The sequence below is a fragment of the Drosophila hydei genome, unplaced genomic scaffold (genome assembly GCF_003285905.1).
Source record: "Drosophila hydei strain 15085-1641.00,03,60 unplaced genomic scaffold, DhydRS2 tig00008121-arrow-pilon, whole genome shotgun sequence".
Taxonomy (NCBI): Eukaryota; Metazoa; Arthropoda; class Insecta; order Diptera; family Drosophilidae; genus Drosophila; species Drosophila hydei.
Genome location: NW_022045832.1, coordinates 447,401 through 468,763, shown reverse-complemented (window position 1 = coordinate 468,763; position 21,363 = coordinate 447,401). Strand labels below are relative to the sequence as shown.

Genomic DNA, 21,363 nt, shown 5'->3' with positions numbered 1-21,363 from the left:
ATGTGTCTAGGGTGTAGAGCATAAAAAGGGTATCCCAGTAGAGGGTCGAGAGGCCTTTCCACCAACTCGACCATTTATCTGGTCGAGTGGCGAGGAGCTAAAAATCTCTTACGAAGGCGGCGAGAACACATAAAACAATAAATAAGAGCGAGCCATAAATATGCCAAGAGGTGTCATTAAAGCTGTTTCCGGCTATTCAAGAATCTTTAAAGGATTCGCCTTTTGATTCTTTCCCGATTTTCATTTATATATTTATGTGCATACGCAATGAATTGTATGTTTTATTAACGTAAGCAGGTTGCTGTTGCTGCTGCATGTATCAGGCACTCAGGTCACAAATAATTAACAACTCCTGTGTCAACAAGTTGAGCGTGAGAGCGGAAGAGCCAGAGGGATGCCTGAAGGACTTAAGGCTGACTGCCAGTCGAGGGGCAATAATCTGTTTAATGTAATTTGCAATTTATATAAAGCGATTGAAATTTTATTGAGCACCAGCAGTAGCCAAAGGAAAAATAAAAAGAAAAACGAAAAAAGTAAAAAGTAAAAAGTAAAAGAAGCGAACTTCTTCTCCATCTTGTCGCTGCTTCCGCTACTTCCCTGCCACGGAAATAATTTGATGGCGGCGTACTTGGCGTATGCATCCATATATTACGTATACGCTATGTGTGCACATGCCATCATAATAAGCAGAACGTAGCTGTAGGCTATTTATTCAAGGGATGAATAAATTTGAGCGTTCGCCTCGACGGCATCGATTTCTTGAGAGTGTACGGAATATGTGAATACGTGATTTATTCATTGTGAAGCGCAGTGCATGCAAATTTAGGACTTCAATTTACGATGCCTGGCAGTAGCAACAACAGCTCACAAGCAAAATATACTTAAGTGAAATATGAACGCACTAACATAGCCATAAACATGTTCATAAGTTTGCAACTCATAAGAAAATAGCTGCCATCACGTCCTGTTGCACATGTGAAGCGCAGAGCAGCTGCTGCCACCGGCATCCTTTTCACTATTTCACTTGTAATCAAGTTTCTCTATCGATTCACGTCATTTGTTTTCTATGTAACTCAGGTTGATCTTGATATGTAACGAGCTCTTCAAGCTGCTTTCCCTGTCCATTTCTGCAGCGTCCTACAATGGCTAACTGAAAGAGGCTTAAAAAGAATACCATTCTCATCAAATATTAACCAGGCAACCCTTTTGCACAAAGGGAAAGCCTTATTGTTACATTCATATTTACCTCATTCAATTAATTATTCTTAAAGCGGCGCAGAGCTGAGTGCGAAGTTCAGTAATTGAACATGCTTTAACTTTCAGTTTCTGACAGATAACAAATGTGTGCCACAATACAGTCACATGCAAATGAAAATAAATACAGCCCGTGCACGTTGCACGTTGACACTGCACGACCTCTGCAGACAGATCAACCTGACACTTTTACTAAATGGAAAAAATATAAACAGACTCTCAGCGCGTTGCAGTCGGGCAAATAAAGTATTAAAATATTTTATAAATATTCATGTTGCGCTGGCTCACATTATTGTTGGCAACAATATAAAAAAGTCAACTGCACTATCTTTTTCCAGCCACGCCCCAGCAAACCCGTTAATTGAATTAAGCCACCCACTAGCGGCCACATAGACCAATTGTCAGCAGAAAAAATGGTGTACAAATTAAAGTTAAAGCTCAAACACAGCAGAAATGATAATATAAACAAATAGAGAAGGATGTTCCTAAAGTAGTTGACTCTGAGATACCCTGTATGCCAGCGAAGCTCAAATATAAGTAGAGTATACAACCAGTTAACATTTCAATTAGGCGTACTACTAGGTATCTCAAAGGCAATTACCAAGTTCAATAGGCAACCTTAATATAGTCAATTAATCGCACAGAAAAAAGTATTTCGAAGTTGTCACTAGCTGACAAACTGAATACAAATTTACTTTGAAATAAAGCTGAATACAATATATGCACAAAAGTCAAATTGTTTGGCTGTATCCCTTTTTGTATCTTTTTGGGCCCGTAGAAATTGAGGGCGCAGATCCTTTGTAACGTGGCTTATGCTTTCCGCTTTTTATGGGCCAACAGGGCTTTGAGGTAGCTGGCGGGATGAGTGATAAGCAAAAGGGTCGCAATTAGTCGTTGTCCTTTCGTCTTGTTAGCACTGAGCTGCGTCTGTTTTGCATTGGAGCACGTTCTCAATTTGCTATTAGGTTTCATTGGACAGCCAGTAGGAGGCCATTTAGTGCTCTGCTTTGTGCTGCTCATATTTTAAGCGGATGGGGCTGGTGCGAATCGTAGAACTTTTGTTCATTCGATACGCATAAAAATCAAACTACAATTAGAAACAGACTCCAAGTCACTCTGGGGTTCCACTTGGAGCTATTAAACGAGAAATCCTAATACACACACACATAGAGAGAGAGAGAGAGAGAGAGAGACAGACAGCCAAAGGCTAGCAGGGACTTTGGCTTAGAATGCTTAGGCAGCACTATATGAATTGCCAGCAGTAGACCTCGGTCAGCTGGGCACATTCCATTGTTTGTTTGCTTTGTTTGAGGCAACGTATCAAATTATCTATTTATGTATAAGACTAGCCATGTATTTACAGCTTAACTAACAGCAGGATAAACATTCGGGGGCTCAATCAAACTGTTTGTGGCAGTCGACGAGGGTGGAAAATTTCGAAAATATATTGACTAAGTCGCACGGGCCATAGTTTGTCGGCTTGTATTGTTGGCCTTTTTTGTGATTTATTTGGCTAAGCTGTCCCAAAGCCAAGCAGTGCACGAAATCCTGCACACAAATAAGGCCAAAGCCGCCAACGCTAATCAAGTCCGGCACGGCTATGCATGCTCCTTTGTACATATTCAATTCGCACGCTGCGCCCGCTGGACACTTCATTTGCCATGGAGTCGAAATGCCACCATGTATCATTGTATTGGATGAGACGCACGAGCGCGCAGCGCAGACGTTTGCCAGATTCCTGCAGCCTAGGTGACAGGCGCTTGACACATGCGGGTCACCGGACAAAGTGTAACAAAATAAGAAATCTGCACAGCAAATTCGTCCTGTGCCTGGGGACGTCTTAAACTTTTAGTGCAAATGAGTTAATTAGCTGATTTAGCTGAAGCTCTTTAAGCGGTCACAAGCTCATTAATCATTTGCATAAACACTCGAGGTAGCGCAGGGCAACGATCACCCATTTGGTTTGCCTATAAATTGCACATCATTATTTAAATGTGAGCACACACTCCCACACACTCCCAGACACTCGCACACGGCTCACGCTTTATCGGCGAGCGGCAGGCGGAGACATGTTCTAGGCATTGTAAGCTGATTGCGGCATTTATGGTTGCCACGCCCATACGCCCACACTCACCTGGCTGCGCTGTCTCTGTCGGCTGTCTGTGGTATGTTTTCTGGCGCTCATTAAAATTTATATTCAAACATTTTACAAATACATATTAACAAACCTTTTACGCGAGTGCCTTTAATCACACGGATTTTGTGGCCACACGCAACGGCGTTGCTGCCGCACCGCCCTACCCCAGCGAGCGGAAGTATCAGGTAAGGCTGCTTCATCTTTTTCGTGTTGTTTGCGGAAAAATGCCAGCTGTGTGAGTGCTTTGATAAAGCTCTTGGCACGAGCCTGAGTGCCGCCGCCCTCAGAGATGCCGTCGCATAAATCGAGCGGAAGCGCATGCATAATAAGAGGCGAGTTCCGAGTACTGAGTACCGAATGCCTACAGCCAATTGCAAAGTGGGCCGCATTCGTATTGACCATGGCCATGAACTTTATTTGTGCATAACCCTGCTAGGATTACGTAATGAAGGCACTGCCAGACAAACGTCTCGAAATGAGTTCACACACTGCCACTTGCCACTTGCCACTTGCCACTTGCTGCTTGTCGCTTGAGCACTTGACATTGCCCATCATCTCCGAGATGAGCTTGTCCTCGGTGGGCGTGACCGTGGGCGTGACCGTGCTTAAGCTGCTTAAAGTGCAGCAAGTTAAGCAATTTGCATTTGCAATTCGTAATTTTTGACCATGGCTGGGCGTTCGCTATTGTGATTACCAAAGCGCTAAGCTGAGAGTCCTCAGTTCGGCTTCAAACAATTGGCGGGCAAAGTTTTTGTTTGGCTGCGACAAAAGTTTCATTTGGTCGCCTGGTGTAGTTTACACCAGCTAACCGCTGCCGTCAACGAAATTTTAACTTTATTTAGAACTCATTAAAAACTTTTGCATAATTGCATAAATTTGCAAAGTCAATGGAAAACTTTAGGTAAACGGCGCTGCCCAAGACGACAACAACAGCCCACTTCGAGCAGGGGGCGTGCCAGCCTGTTGTTAACTGCAAGTATTTAAGTGCGCATTTAAGATGTTCAGCAACTGCGTCCACATAATAGAATTGACTAATCAAATTTCATAACAACTTCACAATCTACCAAAGATTCATATAAATCAAATATCTCAGCAACTGCTGCGAGCTGTTGGCATTGCTTATGCAAATCGGTGGGGCTGGATCAGGTTTGCTATAGCTCTTTTAAGCATAACTTTTGCCTGGTGGGCCGCTGACAGAAAGGCGAATAAATCAAGACGATTGCTTATTGAAATATATGTTTTTTAACCGAACAATGCCGGGTAGCATCTTTGTTTATTTATAAGCACAGGCATGTATATATATCGTATATATCCATAGAAATGCTATAGCAACAGCATCAGAGGAAAGCTTTCGACAGCACTATCTTATGTACAAAAATATTCATGTTAGCTGATAACGGCACCCAAAGCTTTTCTAACAGCGCGCGACTAACATAAAAAGCTTTTTTAACATAAAGCTTACTTGCAGCTTCTCTGCAATTGTAAGCAGGTAATTGGTAACGAATTTTATGCAGCTTTCATGTATCAAGAGCTTTTGATACACTAACGTGATGTATCGAGGTATATGGAATTTGAGCAGGATCTTGTAACAGGCAGAAGAGTTCCCCGCCAGGATAGTAAAGCACAACTGGACGATTTGGTCTCGTAAGCTATGCATACGATTATTAAACTTTTTTGAATACTCCTCTTCCTCTTCTATTAAAGGATACACTAGAGTAGACGTAGCAATGCAGGACTCCTACTCAAGTGCTTCGATTAATATTTAATTTAACGCAAATGAAATAGCAAAAACTTAAAAGCTGTTTATTGTTTATGTTGACTGAAAGTTGCTTGACTTAGTATAATGTAATACAAGTGAAGGCTGGATTAAATAAGCTGTAAGATTTCATATATTTTCTACTTTTCACAACACAGGTCTGCTACTGTTGCGTGTCTATATTAGAGTGAATTATATATTATTTTCACTTGATCTCTTTAGCACAAAGCCTAGAGTGATATCGGATCATCATTTCTTATGTGATCCCAACTATTAACTCTTGTATTATATATCGAGATACAAAAATTAATTATACAGTTGTATGACTTCAATTTACATGCCTTGCGGCCGTCTTTCTCTGAGTCGGATCTGGTGGATCGCAGCGTATGTTCTGCGATTCAACCGTCTGCTATAATTTTAATGAACTTTCTTTTAGCTAAAATCAATTTTTGATAGATCGTTGCCGTTGTAAATAAAATTATACTTCACATATTTTACAATACGTTGCCGCTGATAAAAATATATTTATATTTATTTAATGCGTAAAAGTTAATACATATATGCAACTATAATAAATATATTAACATAAACTGGAGTGTGTAAGTCTTAATTGCTATCAATCGATTATATTCTTACTGACAGATGAGCCTGCTGCATGACCTTATATACTGATATATAAACTGATATATACACATATATATATACTGATATATATCAGAAGATATAAGATATAAAATAAGACAAGATGGAAAAAGAAAATTGAAATGATCGAATTAATTACAAAGCCAATACATATCACTGACTTGGCTCAATAGTGCCCTTCACCCATCCATTCAATCCCAATCCCAAGCAAGAGGCTTGCGATTGTGAATGAACAGTGCCACATTTTGTGGGAAAGGCTTTCGTTGTTCTAACCTAAGTCGCTGCGCACCAACTTGCACTTAAAATACTAAATTCACCACAATAAATGTCGGCCTAAAAGTATGCTTATGCCTAACATACGCGTAGATATCGTGCTCTGGCCTAAAAGTAGTCTGACGAATCAGTGGACTTGGACAACGACATGCCTCGTTGCGGCGCAAGTGCTGCCACCGACTGCGTGCGTTTCTTCAAGCAGCTGAATGTGTACCAGTGGTCGCTGATGCCGAACTGCTCACCGTCCTCCAGGCTGATGGGCAGCGTGCGATTTAGAGTCTCCGGCAGCAATAGGGTCAGGCAAGCGCCCACCAACGAGATTACGCCCAGAATGATTTCCGGCAGCGGCGAGAAAACTCTACGCGTGTCCAATATGTACACACTGAAGAATGTGAACGCATAGCCCATGACATGCACTGCGCCCACGCCTTGGCCTCGCACACAGGTGGGAATCAGCTCCGTGGCATACTGGGCGCCCGAATTATAGGCCATCGTGACTCCAAAGCGTCCAATCATTGATAGCGTCACCAGCACAGTGGTCGCTGTTGAAGTGGAAGGAACAATTAAATTAAATCTTGTGTGAGGAGCTCAAAAGCGAAAATAGTAACAATATATTATGTAGGTCGAAAGCCTAGCCTAGTTTATAAGCTTCACTAAGTGTTAAGGAAACGATAGGAAAGGCACGAAAATAAGTTTGTTGGAACTGGTTTTTTGGCACAAAAGCTTTGCAGTGACTTACTTTGATTGTTGGCGGTAGAACCGGTATAGAGAATAAAGCCCGACACCGAAATGAAAATGCCACTGAGGAGCAGCGATATGGAAGTCATTGCCTTGCGTCCGATGCGATCTTGCAGCGCAATGATCATCAGGCAGGCGGGCAGAATTGAGGAAGCGCTCAGTGTGAACATCATAAATGGCGAAATGCCAAGGCCTTGAACGTTGCGAGATACGGCGTCGTAGCACAGGGTAATGACCATGCTGTGTGAGGGTGACTGAATAGATACAGACTGCAGCGCATAGAAGCGGACTACTCACGATTTGAAGAAGAGTATCAGCGTGTTGCGGCGTAGTCGTGGCGTTTTGAAGAGTCCCAAAATATTCGGCTTCGATGTCTGCATATTTTTCTGACTTACTTTGCAATCCTCGATGAACTGTGCATAGGCACTATCGTCGATTTGACGGCGATTGATTTTGGCAACTCGTTTCAAACAGGCCACGGCCTTGTCATATTTGTGCTTCGAGATCAGCCACTGGACGCTCTCCGGCACAATGAAATAGAAGAACGGCACCAAGCAGCACGGCAGCGAGATGGCAAGTAGGAAGCCACGCCAATTGCCCATAAACACTGCAATCCAGGGCACGCCCATGGAGCCCAAGCAGTAGAAGACGCCGATGCAGATGGTCAGGCCCACAGTGCGCAAAGATGGTCGCATGTATTCCATAACTTAAAAATGGTTCATTGATTAAGTTACATTTTAATTTTGGCTAGGAATTCTCAACTCACCTAAAATGTACATCATCAGAAAGTTTGCGTCGGTGGCCAAGCCAGCAATCAGACGGAATATGCAGAAGAGCGTCAGGTTCTTGCTGAAAATTGTCAACACGTTCCCCATCATGCCAAGGATATTGGACAGAACTAGCATGGGCACGCGACCCATGATGTCCGCAAGGAAGCCCAGAACTAAGGTGCCAATCACGGAGCCCACAAAGAACATGGACTGGCCCAGGCTGAGCATCCAGGCCTTCCGGCAGATCCAGTGCATTTCGTTGCTGAAACTTTGATAGCCCATATAGGGCTCATAACGATAGCTGTGGCAGATAGCTGAGTGGTTCGCATTGATGTCCAGCGGGCTGCAGCTGGATACGTTTGGTACCGGCGCTAACGGGTCCAAGCCATCTGCACACCTGTGCGTTTGAATGATAAATATTCAGTATACGCCATGTTATTCATTTGCGTCTCATATATACCAATACTTGGGCACAAAGCTGATGATCGTCTGGGAATAGTAATGCAAGGCCGAAAGTACATTTAGGAGGCTGAACAGTAACAGCATGATCCACTGCAGTCGACCAAAGTCGCCACATTTTTCCAGCATTTTATCCACTTCAATCATTTTGTTGTCGTTTTCGCTTACTGCAAGCTGCTGTCACATTCAGTTGTTATTTAAAGTATTCCAGCGCACTCTATATGCAGGACTTTTCTTCTCTGAACTTATTTCTGACAAGCCAATGGCCCAACTGTATCACAACACTTGTAAAACGTGCCTTACATCTTAATACAGTTTGCCTTAAGCGACGTGGCGCTATGTTTTCTTAATTAGTACAGGCAATTAGCGTTCTTAAAACGTCGAATGACTCATCTTTGTAGAAGCAAAAAATACAAAAATTTCATAATGTTAGTTTGACGGATTTTACTGAGTGTACAAATTTTGGAAGCCTTAAGGTAGTCTTGCAACCGTTCCAACGGCTTTCATGATCACTTATTATTCACAGTCACGGTTACAGTCCCTTTTATATGCCAACTGATCGTAGGTTGTATGAAAGTGAAAAATGAAGCAATTAAACAGAGTTTGGTGTTTGGCTCTTAGGATGTTGAATATTTTACGTTTACACAGAACATTAAAATCCCTTTTTTTATTTATGACACTTTCATTTAGTCGAAAGCATATATTAAAATGTTTTGCTGATCGTGCAAGGGAGAGGATTTAATTAGATACTTTTCTTGAGTTGTTAGCCAATTACTGTAAGCTTTAAACTTTGTTGACACTCATCCACTTGCCACTTTTTACAATTAGGTGCACTTGATAGATTGAGTTTTTTTGTGCTATATTATTTAAGCTGTGTTACGTCGCAGCTATGACTGAGCTGACTTATCGAATCAGCATGTGAGTAAGAAATGATTACGTGGATTGTTTTCTTGTTTCTCGTACCAAAATTAACGATAAGAAACAGATTTTCAAAAACAAATTTAAAACAGCTGAGGACCGTATGAATTGAACCCGCACGGGGAACAGGCATCAACAGCTGCTACGTTGATAATTCGATCAGAATAGTCGAAACGCGAACCACAGCACGCCGAAGTCAAGTTTAAAATGTCGAATGGTCGGGCCCGGACCCGGACCCGGGCCCGTGCCCAGGCCCTGGCGACTCTCAGACGAAATCAAATCAAGTGCAATGCATTGGACGCGATGTCGCGTCGTTTTAAATAGATAAATATAGATTTTGTCCGTTGAAATTGTCGAGCTCGAAATTATTTAGCATGCGATGCGATTCGCTCAAAGTTATTATATAGCTAACAGTATTTATGCGTGCGTATCGCTCGATGTCGCGTCGACAATTTAATGCCACCCACCCGCTGCATTCTTTTTATTTGCAAATAGCCAAGACTCGCCGAGTAAACAAGCCACTTGCGTACAGCAAACAAGATGCGGGCATTCGTATACATTGTTATTATCAGATCAACAAATTAACATGGGAACTATATCAACTCGCGAATAGAAACTAAGAGTTGCGGACAAGTAAGTTTATTATTGGCAACTCTCCTTGAGTTAAATATACAAAGCCTAATTCCGTGATGCAAGAAATGTATTCGTGCCTCAGGATTCGGCTGATTGAAGTGAATTGTTCACTTAATTTTGCCATAAAGCTTACCACATTATTCACTTTCGGCTGAAACACTTTTACTTCTTTTTGGTAGAAAATGATTCTAGTTAAAGCGCTTTTAGGCAACTGACTAGCAAAAATACATGCGCAACATTTTTGACTCTATTCGAGTTCGTGCTCATTCGTGCCATTGCAAATAGTTAAATGCCTGTTTAATCAACTGTCACTCATTACAAATAGTGAGTCAATTCTGAACTATTCCACTTGTTGTTTGAAAGACAACATGTGAACTAAGCCAAGCTAAGCAGTTAGAGCGTTGAAAATATGAAAAATACAGGAAGTTGTAGTCACGACACTGTTTAATAATAATATGGTTAGTCCAGAACATGACCATGAAAGAAAGTCGTTGTATTATCCACAATTATTCATACAAATAGTTAGTTTCATCTACCCATTAAAGTTGCTGTGTAATTTGTTAAGAGCATACATAGTATGTTTGTACTTTGCATATTGCAAAACAAATTTGGAACTCAAACTGCAAATCCTTAAATTGCTGTCGATGAAATTGGTTCTCGTTTGGGAAACAACGAAAGGCACTGGCCAGTCTCTTGCTTAACGAAAGCTTCTGCCTCCGCCAGATTTTCCGGCAGCTTTCTAAAAATCAAAAAATTACTTTATAAATAATTCAGAGTTGAGTCAACTGCGAGCATACCTGTTCAAAGTTTCCGGCAGAGTTAGACATATGCCAGCGCCTATGAACATTAAACAACTAATGAATATAGATGGCAGAGGCTTATAGAACTTGGCCAGGTAGATCACATAGAAGACTAGCGAGTTGGAGGCCAGCCCAACGACGTGTATGTTGGAGAGCGCACGCCCCCGCACGCTTGTCGGTATAATCTCGGCGGCATATTGGATTTCCGCATCATAGGAGACCGTAACGCCATAGCGACCCAGGCCAATCATGACGGCAAGCAGAAGAGCATTTTCTTTCGGATCCAGGAAGGCAATCAGGAAGCCCGTCACAGTGGTTATGATGCCACCCACCAGCAACGCTCCGCAGGCCATGCCCTTGCGACCGATACTATTTTGGAGCAGCAGTATAGTGCAGCCCGCTGGCAAATAGTTAATGGACGTGTAAGAGAACAGCTTGAAAGGCGAAGTGCCCAGTCCCTCCATATTGCGATTCATCACATCATAGGACAGTGTAATGATGACGCTGAATAAGATCATAATATCAGAGGTTTGTACCATGAGCTAATGGCAATAACTCACGATTTCAGCAGCAGGCAGAGCGTGCAGCGCCGCAGATTAGGGGTGCGGAACATTCCCAGGAATGTGTCCTCATCGGTTGTCGGCTTCAGTTCATCCTTCATTTTCTCACGATAGTAACTGATGAATTTGCTGAACACAGAGTCCTCCACTTGTCGACCATTGAACTTAGCTACCCATTTGAGACACTGCACGGCCCGATCGTATCGCTGCTTGGTGAGCAGCCACTGAGCGCTCTCACAGATGAACAGCGGATAGGCGAGCACTGCCAGAGCGGGCAACGAAGCTAGCCACAAGTAATGCCGCCAATCGCCAATCCAGATGGCTAGCCATGGTGAGCTCATCAGTCCGAAGCAGTAAAAGAAGGCGAGTACAATGTTAAGTCCAAAGGTGCGATGTTTGGGACTGAGGTACTCGAATACTGCATAGAAGAAGCTGCCAGTTAGTGTGAAACCCACTGTTATAGAGACGGAACACTCACCCAAAATATACATCAAATAGTACATGGTATCGGTCGAGAGTCCGGAGACAAAGCGGGAAAACGCAAATAGTGGTAAGCTGTGGACGAACGAGGTAAGGAAATCTCCCGATGCACCTGCCAATGTGGCCAGCAGCAAGGCCGGCAGACGTCCAATGCGATCGGATAGATTTCCAAATGTTATGGTGCCAACAACTGAGCCAATGAAGAAGAACGATTGGCCTACGGCCGAGTGATGCGACTTGTCGCACACCCATTTTAGCTGCAATAAGCGATATGACATATGTGAGGTTTCTAATTAGACATTTAAGTACCTCAGTTGTGATGCTCTCGTAGCCCTGTTCTCGCATGAATATCCAATCGTCGCATTGTCCACTTTTTGCTGCAATGCCCGTACCATTGACCACTCTCTCAAGTTGGGTGCACGACTTATAGGTGACATTTGCGTATATCAAGCGAAGATCTGAAGAGGTCAGATTCTCTAGATCTTCATGGTAACACCTAAACATAGCGCACTATTAAATATAATCCTCGAACTCAATCGCATTGACTTACCAATGCTCTGGAGTAAAAGTGATGAGAGTTTGCGAAAAGTAATGCAGCGAGCTGAGTATGTTCGTGTAGCCATATAGAAGTAGTATCACATGCTGAAAGGGCCCGAATGCCCCGCAGTTCTCTAGTACGCTGGTAAAGTCCATGTGTGCATCAGTCGGACATCTGCTAACAAGTTTTATTTATGCACTAAATAAGCTCACTGAGCGTTGCTGCTTAAGCACACAATCAGTGCCGTAAAATTGAAAGCTAACTATCATCGAGGCACATGTTTTACACTTATCAAAACAGCTGACCAACTTTCGTAACTGGGACGGCGAAACTCTGTCAACTGCTTTCATATCCGTAGGGTGGCTAACTCTTAAGTCAGGCAGTTGCACAGTGAATATTGGGAAATAGTCAAGACTTGAATATAAATAAAAAAAATTAAAATATATTTAATTAATGAATAAAAATGGATACGGGAGACAAGTAATTTGAGGCGGACTCATATAAAGTTATTGAGACATTAAGAATAATCAGCGGACTTGACCATCTCTCTCTCTCTTCAGCAAGCAAAGGTTAAAGGTGATTACTTATTTTACATTTTATTTATTTTTTTCTTTTAATAGTCTTAACCATTACTATAATGTTTTCCTATAAATATATAGTATATTCCACTAATTAATATATAATTTTAAGCCAATCATACAAGCTGGAAATTCAGACAGACTGAAGCGAGAAAGAGCTCAAAGTATATATAAACATGATCAGGATGACAAGCTGAGTTGAAAACTGCATAACCTGAAGACTTGGTTTTAAAATATTTAATTCTGTATACCATACCATAATACGAGCTAATAATTCAATATATATGCCAATATTAATTAATAATTTTAAACATCAAATTTGGTGTGTAGAATCCAAAGATTAATTTTATGTATTTCGAATTATGGACAACTCCCAATTTGAGAACAGTAAAACGTATTTTGAAGTGTAGAGACTTTACATTTATTAAGCAAGTGCTTAAAGCTTTTCAATAAATTATTCTCCTTTCTAAAGCCAATACGACAAGGCGCAGCAGCTACTGCCGTAAAGTACTCAATTTATATACATTTACATGGCTGTGTGTGTGTGCGTGTGCTTGGTGTATTATTGTTACTAGATGCTTTACATATAATTGTAGTCGCTCTGTATGATGTAGATTATGTGAAGGATGATGCCACTTACGAGTGGAAAGATCAATTGAAGATTGATATTTAGAACGCCGAAGATATTGATGCTCGTATTTTGCGATGTTATCTGCAATGCCAGCCAGACATTCTATGAAGTAAATATATCATTAAAGTTATAGCATAAAGTCAAAATCGTAGAACTTACGCTGCGTTCCACTAGATCTGAGTCACAGAAAGTTGTCCGTAAGTCATGCAGAATGTTCTCATGAAGCTTACTGGTCAAGTTAGTTGTGAGTGTCAGAATGTAGAGCTCCAATAGATAATTTATGTTTAAAAACAGTGTGAGGCACTCAGTGATGGGGGCATTTATCATTAACGGCTTTCCAAATAGCGCGCGACAGCACGAGTATCCAGTCACACAGGTCATACAAATAAGGAGCAGCAGCAGACTAGCCAGCGGATATTTGAAGATTTCGCAAAATTCGTTAATCATTCGGATCAGTTTATAGTACATTCGATGTGCTTCCAACATGTTCTGCTCTTTCCTTGACTTCCTTGGAAGTGGATCGGCATATAATAGGCTTATGTAACGCTGCAGCTTCATGAAAGTGTAGCAGATTTTCCAGATAATAAGAAACGTCAAGAAATATATGCCGTCTACAAAAATTTTGGAGCCAATTCCGCTAAGAAAGATTTGAAGTCCCTCGCTTCCAGTAAATGCGTGTGTAATGAATATAAATGCTCGTGGTAGCTGAAGCGACAATCTGATCCAGAAGAGCTTCCGCAGATATGGCTTTTCCGTTGGTAAGACGCAATAGTTAGATTCGGCTAAAAACTTGTCCACCTTAAGCAGACCCTGGACTATATTAAATATCCTGTGTTGCCAACGCTGAGCACAGTAAGTACAGCTCAGCAACGCTGTCAACCTGATGTAGGGATAAACCACGACTAAGAGAGTCATCAGTTGGGATCGAGTAGGATATGTTGGATTTGGTTGACCGTATACAATGAACTTAAAAGATACAATTGACAAGTAAACTAAGCAATATAGTTTGCCATAAAGGCACAAGCCGCGTGACCTAATCAGAGTTCCCGTGCGGCTATCAAAGTAGAATACAATGGTTCCACAGAACGCCAAAAAATATGTTAGCCCAGAGTAGATGAAGTGCTTGCCCGAAGACATTTTCACGGCGACTGCAAGTCACTCAGGTGAATGCATTACCTGGCATAAAATCAATTAGAAAAACTTATTTGATATTTGCGACAAGCGAATGAAAAGTTGAAAATAAATAGAAGTAGACAGCTTGATTAATTTAAACGACTTAGCCCCGATGCTGACAGTTGGCAAACAATGAGCAATAAATTTAATAATTTTAAACAGCGACTCTGCCTGTTCTCCACCAAGTACCAAATAATATATTGAATAATCGTATTTAAAGATCTTTAAGAATGATAAATGGTTTATTGTTTACTATTTAAAACTAATTTCTTTTACAATTTATTCAAGTCTAATCGGGCTGCAGTTAACCGAAATGGTAAAGTTCGTTCAGGAATACCCATTAGATCTAGTCTTCTATAGCAAATCTGAAGATTGATCTGATTCGCGTCTAAATACCTCTACTTAGCTGTCGCTTTTTGGAGTGAAAAATGCTTTCTTCAGCTTGTTATAGACCCTTCCACACAACCTTGAATTGACTTGCTGAGAAGCAAACAACAGTTCGACATTGTTGTTTGATCAATTGTTTTGATCTTCGAGCTGCAGACGTGGAATCGAAAAGCGGCACGACTCATTGCTATATTTGTCACATACCAAACTAAATGTAGACTACAATGGCTGGAACTGTCAATACCGTTGCAAGTCTGTGTCTTGCAACAAATTTGCTATCATAAATTAAGTGCACTCAGTGAACATGATACAAATGACATTATCCGTTGTGGCTAAGAGCTAAGGCTGGCCTGCTTTGGCGGTGCGACAGGGAAGGAGAGGTGTGTAGCTCGGTTGTGTGAGTGTGCCAGGGCACAAATGTGCCGTTGCCTAAGCAGTGGGCAAATTGACCTTTCGCTTTTTTGTTTGCCGGCTGCTGGAGCCAAGCATTCGGTTTCTTGTAATTTAATTGTCGACTGTCTGACCTTTTGCGCATGCGCGAAGCTGTTGTGGCTGGTGCTACTGCGCCGACTGCCGGTTGCCATTTCATGTGGATTTGAATATTTCACAGAGCTGGCACTAATTACAAACGTTTAAGCCCGGTCGAAGTCCTGGCCTATAATAAATTAACATTTCAATTGGGTGTGCAGCGAAATAAACGTTCACACAATTGCCAAAAATCGCTAAAAGTGAAAGGGCAAACATCAAACGGCTCTACCCGGGTCCCTTTAATCGGCTAAGCGGAAGAATAACCTTTCTAAGCGGCTGCAACGAAGTTGAACCCAGACACACGATTCGATTCATAGCCAGGTGGCTGCCCAGTCTTAGTAATATATATATATATATATATATATATATATACAAAGTTGTTGTTGTTGTTATTGGCTGTTGCGCGCCATGTGGCATGATCAGTGCGGGACTGTTAACTGGTCTCTCAGTGTTGATCTTCAATTAGTTTATTGTTCGCTTGGTCTTTTGCGCCATGTGAAGCAGGCGACATTTGCCGCCAGTTTTTACTATAAATTGCCAGAACGCCATCGAAACGTTTGCAGTTGTTGTTTCTTCTTCTGGTGCGCTCGTTGTTGTGCTCCCATCCAATCCAAAAGTCGGTTGGCCACATTCCAAGTGGTGTTCGGTGCTTGGACTCGTTAAAGGATAGACAAGTGGAGAGACGCGCTAGGACATCTAAGCGCTGCAATGCTAAAGGTGCGACTAAACAGTGCTAAGAGACGTGTTCAAATATTTACGTGGCTATAAAAAGAATCTGTATAAATTAAGCTTAAATGAAATTGCGAGTTAAACGAAAGCTAATCATTTGATTGTCTGAATTATAGATTTTTCTGTTGAGCGCTGCGCTGGGCATTGCCTGCGCTGGCGTTATAGGACCTGGGCCATATTATGGCGGCCCAGCTGGACCCTTGCACACCTATGCGGGCTATGGCCCCCATCCCGGAGCACCGCAATATGTGGCTCCAGGTGAGTTGCTGAAGCAACTAATAAAGCTCGAGTGATTCAGTTTCTTGTTTGTTCTTAGCTCCCAAGCCCGCTGCACCGGAACCATACGATGCTGATCCCAAGTACTCTTTTGGATATGACATTCAAGATGGCTATACAGGAGACCTGAAGAGCCAGCATGAGACACGGCACGGCGATGTGGTCAAGGGCAGCTACTCCGTTGTGGACCCCGATGGCACCAAGCGCACCGTCGACTACACAGCTGATCCACACAATGGTTTCAATGCAGTTGTGCGTAAGGAGCCGCTGGCTTACAAGCCGCTGGCTCCTCCAGCGCCTGCACCACATGCGCTGCTACCTGGACCGGCGCCTGCACCGCCTTTGCCAGCAGTGCCCAAGGCCTCGCTGCCCTTGCTCTCGTATCCCTTTGCTTTGACCGCCTTACACCGTGGTGGCCCAGGACCCGCTCCAGCACCTGCTCCTGCTCCTGCCCCCGCCCCAATACCCGTAGCGCCCGCTCAACTGCCCACCGCGCACTTCCAAGCAGCCTATCCAGCTCTGGCCCATTCGCCATACGCCCACTACCCAGCCGCCCTTCCCGCACCTGCTGCCGACCCCCACGCCTACTACCATCATTGAGTTCGAGAAGCCTCTGGCACCTAGAAGGCGATCTAGCACTACATCTTCCCCTGCTCTGTGCTTTGCTCTGCTTTCCCTGTCCATCTAACCAACTATTTCTTTCGTCCATTCTCATCTGCACTCTGTATCACTCTGTTCTCCAAAAGATTCACTCTATCCATGTTGTGTTCGTCATTGGATGTTGGAAGTACGTTTAAACATATATATATTTTGTTCACAATACGCGGGCTTATCTCATAAGTTTAACTTACTATAGGTTCATACACTTATATGGCATGTGTTGTTGTATTTCACGTCTTTGCTGCTAAGGTTTTTGATTTTGAAATAAAAACACATTTTATACGTCGAGCAATTTGAGTAGTTGTTTTCTGATTGATTTTCAGCCATTTGCAGGCGTTACTACGGTATGGATCTATACACAATGTGGAGCAACATTTAATAAAAAGCAACTATCAATGCTTAAAAGGCTTGTCGAATAAAGCAGTGTAGCCAAACTCAAAACCATTAAAAAGAATATTCTTTTTAAACAGGTCAAAAAAATAAAAAAAATTCTTCCCTTGTTTAATCCTCTTTACAGTCTATAAATATTTAGAACATTAATAAAATAGTAAAACCCTTTTTTTTTAACTCAATTAATGTGTTTTATTTTGTATTATTATTTTGTATTGTATCAACTTTTTTGTAATTTTATAATTTGCTTGTATTATATGATATAGTATAATTATTGGATTATGTATAAATATATGTATGTGTGTTTTGTATATAAACGTTGAATTATTATATGTTGATATTAGTTGAATTATTTTTGCATGTTTGCACATGTATATGTATGTATGTATATGCATGCTTTACCTATATGTATGTGTGTATATATATGTATATAGTCTCTACCAGTTGTAGAACAGATTGAAGTGTGTCACAACGCATCATAGATTTCATCTGCGTCATGTTACAAATTATATTTCATATATATATATATATAAGATAGATATTTGTTGCATTGGTCTTGCTGCATCAAACAAGATATACAATTTAATAAGATTATAGTCCTTAGTTTTGTAGTAAACGGTATCAAAAGATAGGTACAATTGAATTGGCCCGTGCTCATACACAAGCAACCACTAAAATCATTTTGGAGCCTTCGTTTCAGCGGCCTAATGCAACGAAAGAGCGAAAATTTTCATCAATTATTTTGAGATATAATTAATGCCCATTTAATTAAGGGTTTGGGCTTGGGGTGCGGCTGATGCTCGTCAATTGGACACAATTTCGCTAAATAAGCTTAGTATTAGTTAGATATATGAATAAGCTTCATACGTATAATGCATACGAGACATTAAGTTGCACTAAAATACTTCGAATATCCATGGTAAATACATAATCAAATATGGAGCTAATATAGCACGCAGTATAATTTGTATAATTTTCGTTGATTGTTTGGCTTTGTGTCTAAATTAATATCATATGATTTATATCTTGGCTGCTATAGGACAAGATATTTAGCATTTATCGTAGACAACCACTTGATGCACTGAAGACTATTTTGGGATATGCTTGAATTGCTTCACCTCTTATTTTAACTTGACTTAATTATTAATTAAATTTTTCTTTTAGTTTTTGCCTTTTGTAAATGAAAAGTTGTATCAAAGCTGGCAGCGTTTACTGTTGCGATTATGAAATGAAAGTTGTGGCTTGCCTTATACAGAGCTTTAGTTCGAGTACTTCGAATAGAATATGAATTTCTCTTATTATGATTGATGTTTTAGTACGAGCAATATGCAAATATTTAAATTCGTATTGAATATACTTTTAGTTTAATTTTAGCTTAATTTTAATTGTATTTTTAAAGTGTTGCATCTTTAGGGATATGTTCTCTAATAGTTTCATATGTTTATCCAATGATTTAAGTATTCTTTTGGTTCATTCGTTTTTAACTTGAAACGGAGGGTTTTAACTGTTTGATTGGTTATTGGTAGGACTTCATTCGGTTAAAAAAATATCCATAGTGGCTAGATTTACTACCCTGATTGTAAGTTGTGAGAAATTTCAAATATATGTGTGTGTGTGTAGTTGTATGTGTATTTTTATAGCTTTTTCCAAAGTCAGTTCTTATTGTGTGCGTAAACAAAATTGAATCTAACAAATTATTCAAGTCATGAAAAACTCAAATTATATTTTGTTCAATCTTGTTCAATGATATTTTAGTTGTTTGTTTAAAATGTTTTATTTTACTTATATTGTCGATATATTATTTATTGATTTTTAAAACCAATTAGAATTTTTGTAGATAATGATCCAGATTAAAATACATTCAGGATCTATTTCGAAGCTACTATTTATGGCTATGGATATGGTTATTCAAAGAGTTTTATTTCTGCTTTTGTCATTTTTTAATATTAAACACTTTCTTTGCAGATATATATTTATATGTATATATAAATAGATATATATATATTGGTATGTGTTGTGATTAAGTGAGTTCCATTTTCTTTAGACATCTAAACACGTAAGATTGGTTTGGTATTTAAAGCGCTTTGAGTTAGTTGTATCGGTTATCGGTTTCATCTATCGTACGCATAGATAAGATAAGAATGGATTTAATTTGACTAGTAGTATCTTTAGTGGATTTATATTGATTTATCTAGTAAATATCATATGTATTCGTTATGGTTCGATAGTAAAGATTATTAGAAAAGGTGGTCCATTTAGTCATCGTATTCAATCCTCAATTAATTGAAGTTGCTACAAATGAAATATGCTAAAAGTACGAAATAAATAAAACAAACAAAAACAAAAGGCAAACATAAATTGTTCAATAATGACTTATTTAATTAAAAACATTGCAGCACACTTTCAGTTAGCACGTACATTATAATACACAATACACATTAATGGAATATAATAGATTACAAAGTAAACTGAAATAAAAGTATCTTTGATTCTGAGTGAGCGGATGATAAGAACTCCTATAAGACATGCAAAAGCAATTTTCTGTCGTATATCTAGCAAGGAGAAACTCGAAATTGGTTTTTTATCTATTGTTGCATTGTTTTGAAAAAAGTGCTTCTATAACAGATTTGCTAACAGAAGTGCTCGCAATTGATTGATTAAGATATTTCCTTTTATATTAGACTCTTAACTACACTTTATATTTCTGCATTATTTTCAGCTTTTAATATGTATTGTTCACTTAATATTGATATATTTTCATAACTAATAAAAAACCTTTAGCTTTCCGCTTCTGCTCCAGCCTCAGCTTCTTTCCTTTCTTTTATATTTTATATATATATTTATATGTATAAGTTGCGTTTTGTAATTATTTATAGTGATATTTATATATGTATATATATAGATATATGTATACTGTTTAGAGTTTGCTTGCACGCCAGCCATTATAGTGAAGTATGCTTAAGTTGTTTTTCTGATTATGATTATATTTCTCTGCTTTTTTCGTATTGCCTGGCTTATGTAAGTATCGAAAGTTATTTCCTCATGTCCACACAGGTTTTTTCCGTATTTGTGGTCGTCGTCGTCGTTGTATTTGTAGTCGTGCTGCTGCTCGTCTCCTCCAAGTCCTCGTTGTTGGGCTCGATTTCCTGTTCCGTAATGACAGTGACCAAATTATCCGCTATTTCTGTTTCCAAATAGAGAAAAGCATAGTTTAAACAATCGTCGACCAGCACATGAATATGCAACATTATATATTTCAATGGTTGACAACAGAAATGTTTGTATTACCGCTTACATTCCGAACGCTCTAGCCAAGATCTGTAGTCATATATTGTGGGCAATGATAGAGGGAATTAAGCAAGAGAAAGTTCACATTAGTTTTTCGGAATAAATTGACTTTGGCCATGAAACACAAAATGCACAAACAACAACATCGAAAAGCAAATGCAACAAACGCTTAAATCAAGCAACGAAATAAAAATCCATCAGAACTTTTCACTTTAAGGAAACAAAGCGTCGCTACAACTGAATCAACTGAGAAAACCAAACTACAAAACTCAACCAAAACAAAAAAGAATCAAAAATCGTTCCGACAATTTCCGCACCATTCATATGCTGCTGCAGCAGACTGGAGTGTGGCGGAGGTGGCGGACGTCCGTCGTCCCCTAAATAGCCGGACGTCTGCATTCCACTGCTGGACATGTCAATGCCCCCGTTGCCGGTGAGGATGCCTCTCTGCTGTTGCTGCTGCTGCTGCTGCTGATGCAGTGCATTCAGAGCTCCGCTCAGTTGGTGCTGATGATGCTTGGCGGCCAGATTGGCTAGCTGTGGATGCTGCTGCAGCTCGTTGCTGAGGCCGGGCAGCATAATGCCCTCTAAATGTGCGTTAAAGGATACGGTCAAAAGTTTGTCATGCAAACAGAGGGTGACCAAACAGGAGTAAGAGTAAGGAAAATGGCAAGTCTGATTAAATACTTTAACACCTGAAAGTTATCGAAGACTTAAACAGGTGCTGAAGTATAGTAATCAGAAATAGTATTACTCTTGTCTGGC

General features: G+C 40.4%; 5 protein-coding genes across 24 annotated transcripts in view; 1 reads left to right on the top strand and 4 right to left on the bottom strand.

Annotated features, from left to right (window-relative positions):
• Window positions 1-5,736: 5,736 nt before the first annotated feature.
• LOC111604265 (organic cation transporter protein) lies at window positions 5,737-9,729 on the bottom strand. 3 transcript variants are annotated; one of them, XM_030224931.1, is made up of 6 exons: window positions 9,714-9,729; window positions 8,031-8,422; window positions 7,567-7,967; window positions 7,098-7,506; window positions 6,802-7,040; window positions 5,737-6,604 (listed from the first exon to the last, which is right to left on the bottom strand). In XM_030224931.1, exons 2-6 carry the CDS (start codon window positions 8,174-8,176, stop codon window positions 6,171-6,173), a joined length of 1,629 nt encoding a protein of 542 aa, XP_030080791.1. In that variant the 5' UTR covers window positions 8,177-8,422; window positions 9,714-9,729; the 3' UTR covers window positions 5,737-6,170. The 3 variants fall into 3 exon arrangements, with proteins under 3 accessions (XP_030080791.1, XP_030080790.1, XP_023178030.2); XM_030224930.1 differs by lacking the exon at window positions 9,714-9,729 and adding an exon at window positions 8,993-9,100; XM_023322262.2 differs by lacking the exon at window positions 9,714-9,729 and having other exon boundaries at window positions 8,031-8,968.
• Window positions 9,730-10,050: 321 nt separating this feature from the next.
• Window positions 10,051-12,363, bottom strand: LOC111604266 (organic cation transporter-like protein). Its single transcript, XM_023322263.2, has 6 exons — window positions 11,971-12,363; window positions 11,730-11,916; window positions 11,419-11,677; window positions 10,941-11,358; window positions 10,378-10,884; window positions 10,051-10,319 (listed from the first exon to the last, which is right to left on the bottom strand). The coding sequence occupies exons 1-6, from the start codon at window positions 12,111-12,113 to the stop codon at window positions 10,211-10,213; spliced, it is 1,623 nt and encodes a 540-aa protein (XP_023178031.2). The 5' UTR covers window positions 12,114-12,363; the 3' UTR covers window positions 10,051-10,210.
• Window positions 12,364-13,088: 725 nt separating this feature from the next.
• On the bottom strand, window positions 13,089-13,680 carry LOC111604276 (putative gustatory receptor 85a). Its single transcript, XM_023322276.2, has 2 exons — window positions 13,327-13,680; window positions 13,089-13,269 (listed from the first exon to the last, which is right to left on the bottom strand). Exons 1-2 carry the CDS (start codon window positions 13,651-13,653, stop codon window positions 13,117-13,119), a joined length of 480 nt encoding a protein of 159 aa, XP_023178044.2. The 5' UTR covers window positions 13,654-13,680; the 3' UTR covers window positions 13,089-13,116.
• A 2,149-nt stretch (window positions 13,681-15,829) lies between these two features.
• LOC111604267 (cuticle protein 7) lies at window positions 15,830-17,205 on the top strand. Its single transcript, XM_023322265.2, has 3 exons — window positions 15,830-15,972; window positions 16,101-16,242; window positions 16,301-17,205. Exons 1-3 carry the CDS (start codon window positions 15,964-15,966, stop codon window positions 16,858-16,860), a joined length of 711 nt encoding a protein of 236 aa, XP_023178033.1. The 5' UTR covers window positions 15,830-15,963; the 3' UTR covers window positions 16,861-17,205.
• A 2,502-nt stretch (window positions 17,206-19,707) lies between these two features.
• The window catches only part of LOC111604277 (dystrophin), a 146,917-nt gene continuing 145,261 nt past the window's right edge, over window positions 19,708-21,363 (bottom strand). For 7 of the 18 annotated variants that reach the window (XM_030224979.1, XM_030224981.1, XM_030224983.1 and 4 more), the window contains 3 exons: window positions 20,916-21,185; window positions 20,599-20,628; window positions 20,413-20,494 (listed from right to left, as the gene is read on the bottom strand). In XM_030224979.1, the coding sequence (XP_030080839.1) occupies window positions 20,618-20,628; window positions 20,916-21,185 (281 nt within the window). In that variant the 3' untranslated portion in view covers window positions 20,413-20,494; window positions 20,599-20,617. Of the gene's footprint in view, window positions 20,495-20,598; window positions 20,629-20,915; window positions 21,186-21,363 lie in introns of all 18 variants that reach the window. The other 11 variants (XM_030224985.1, XM_030224986.1, XM_030224987.1 and 8 more) reach the window with 5 other exon arrangements.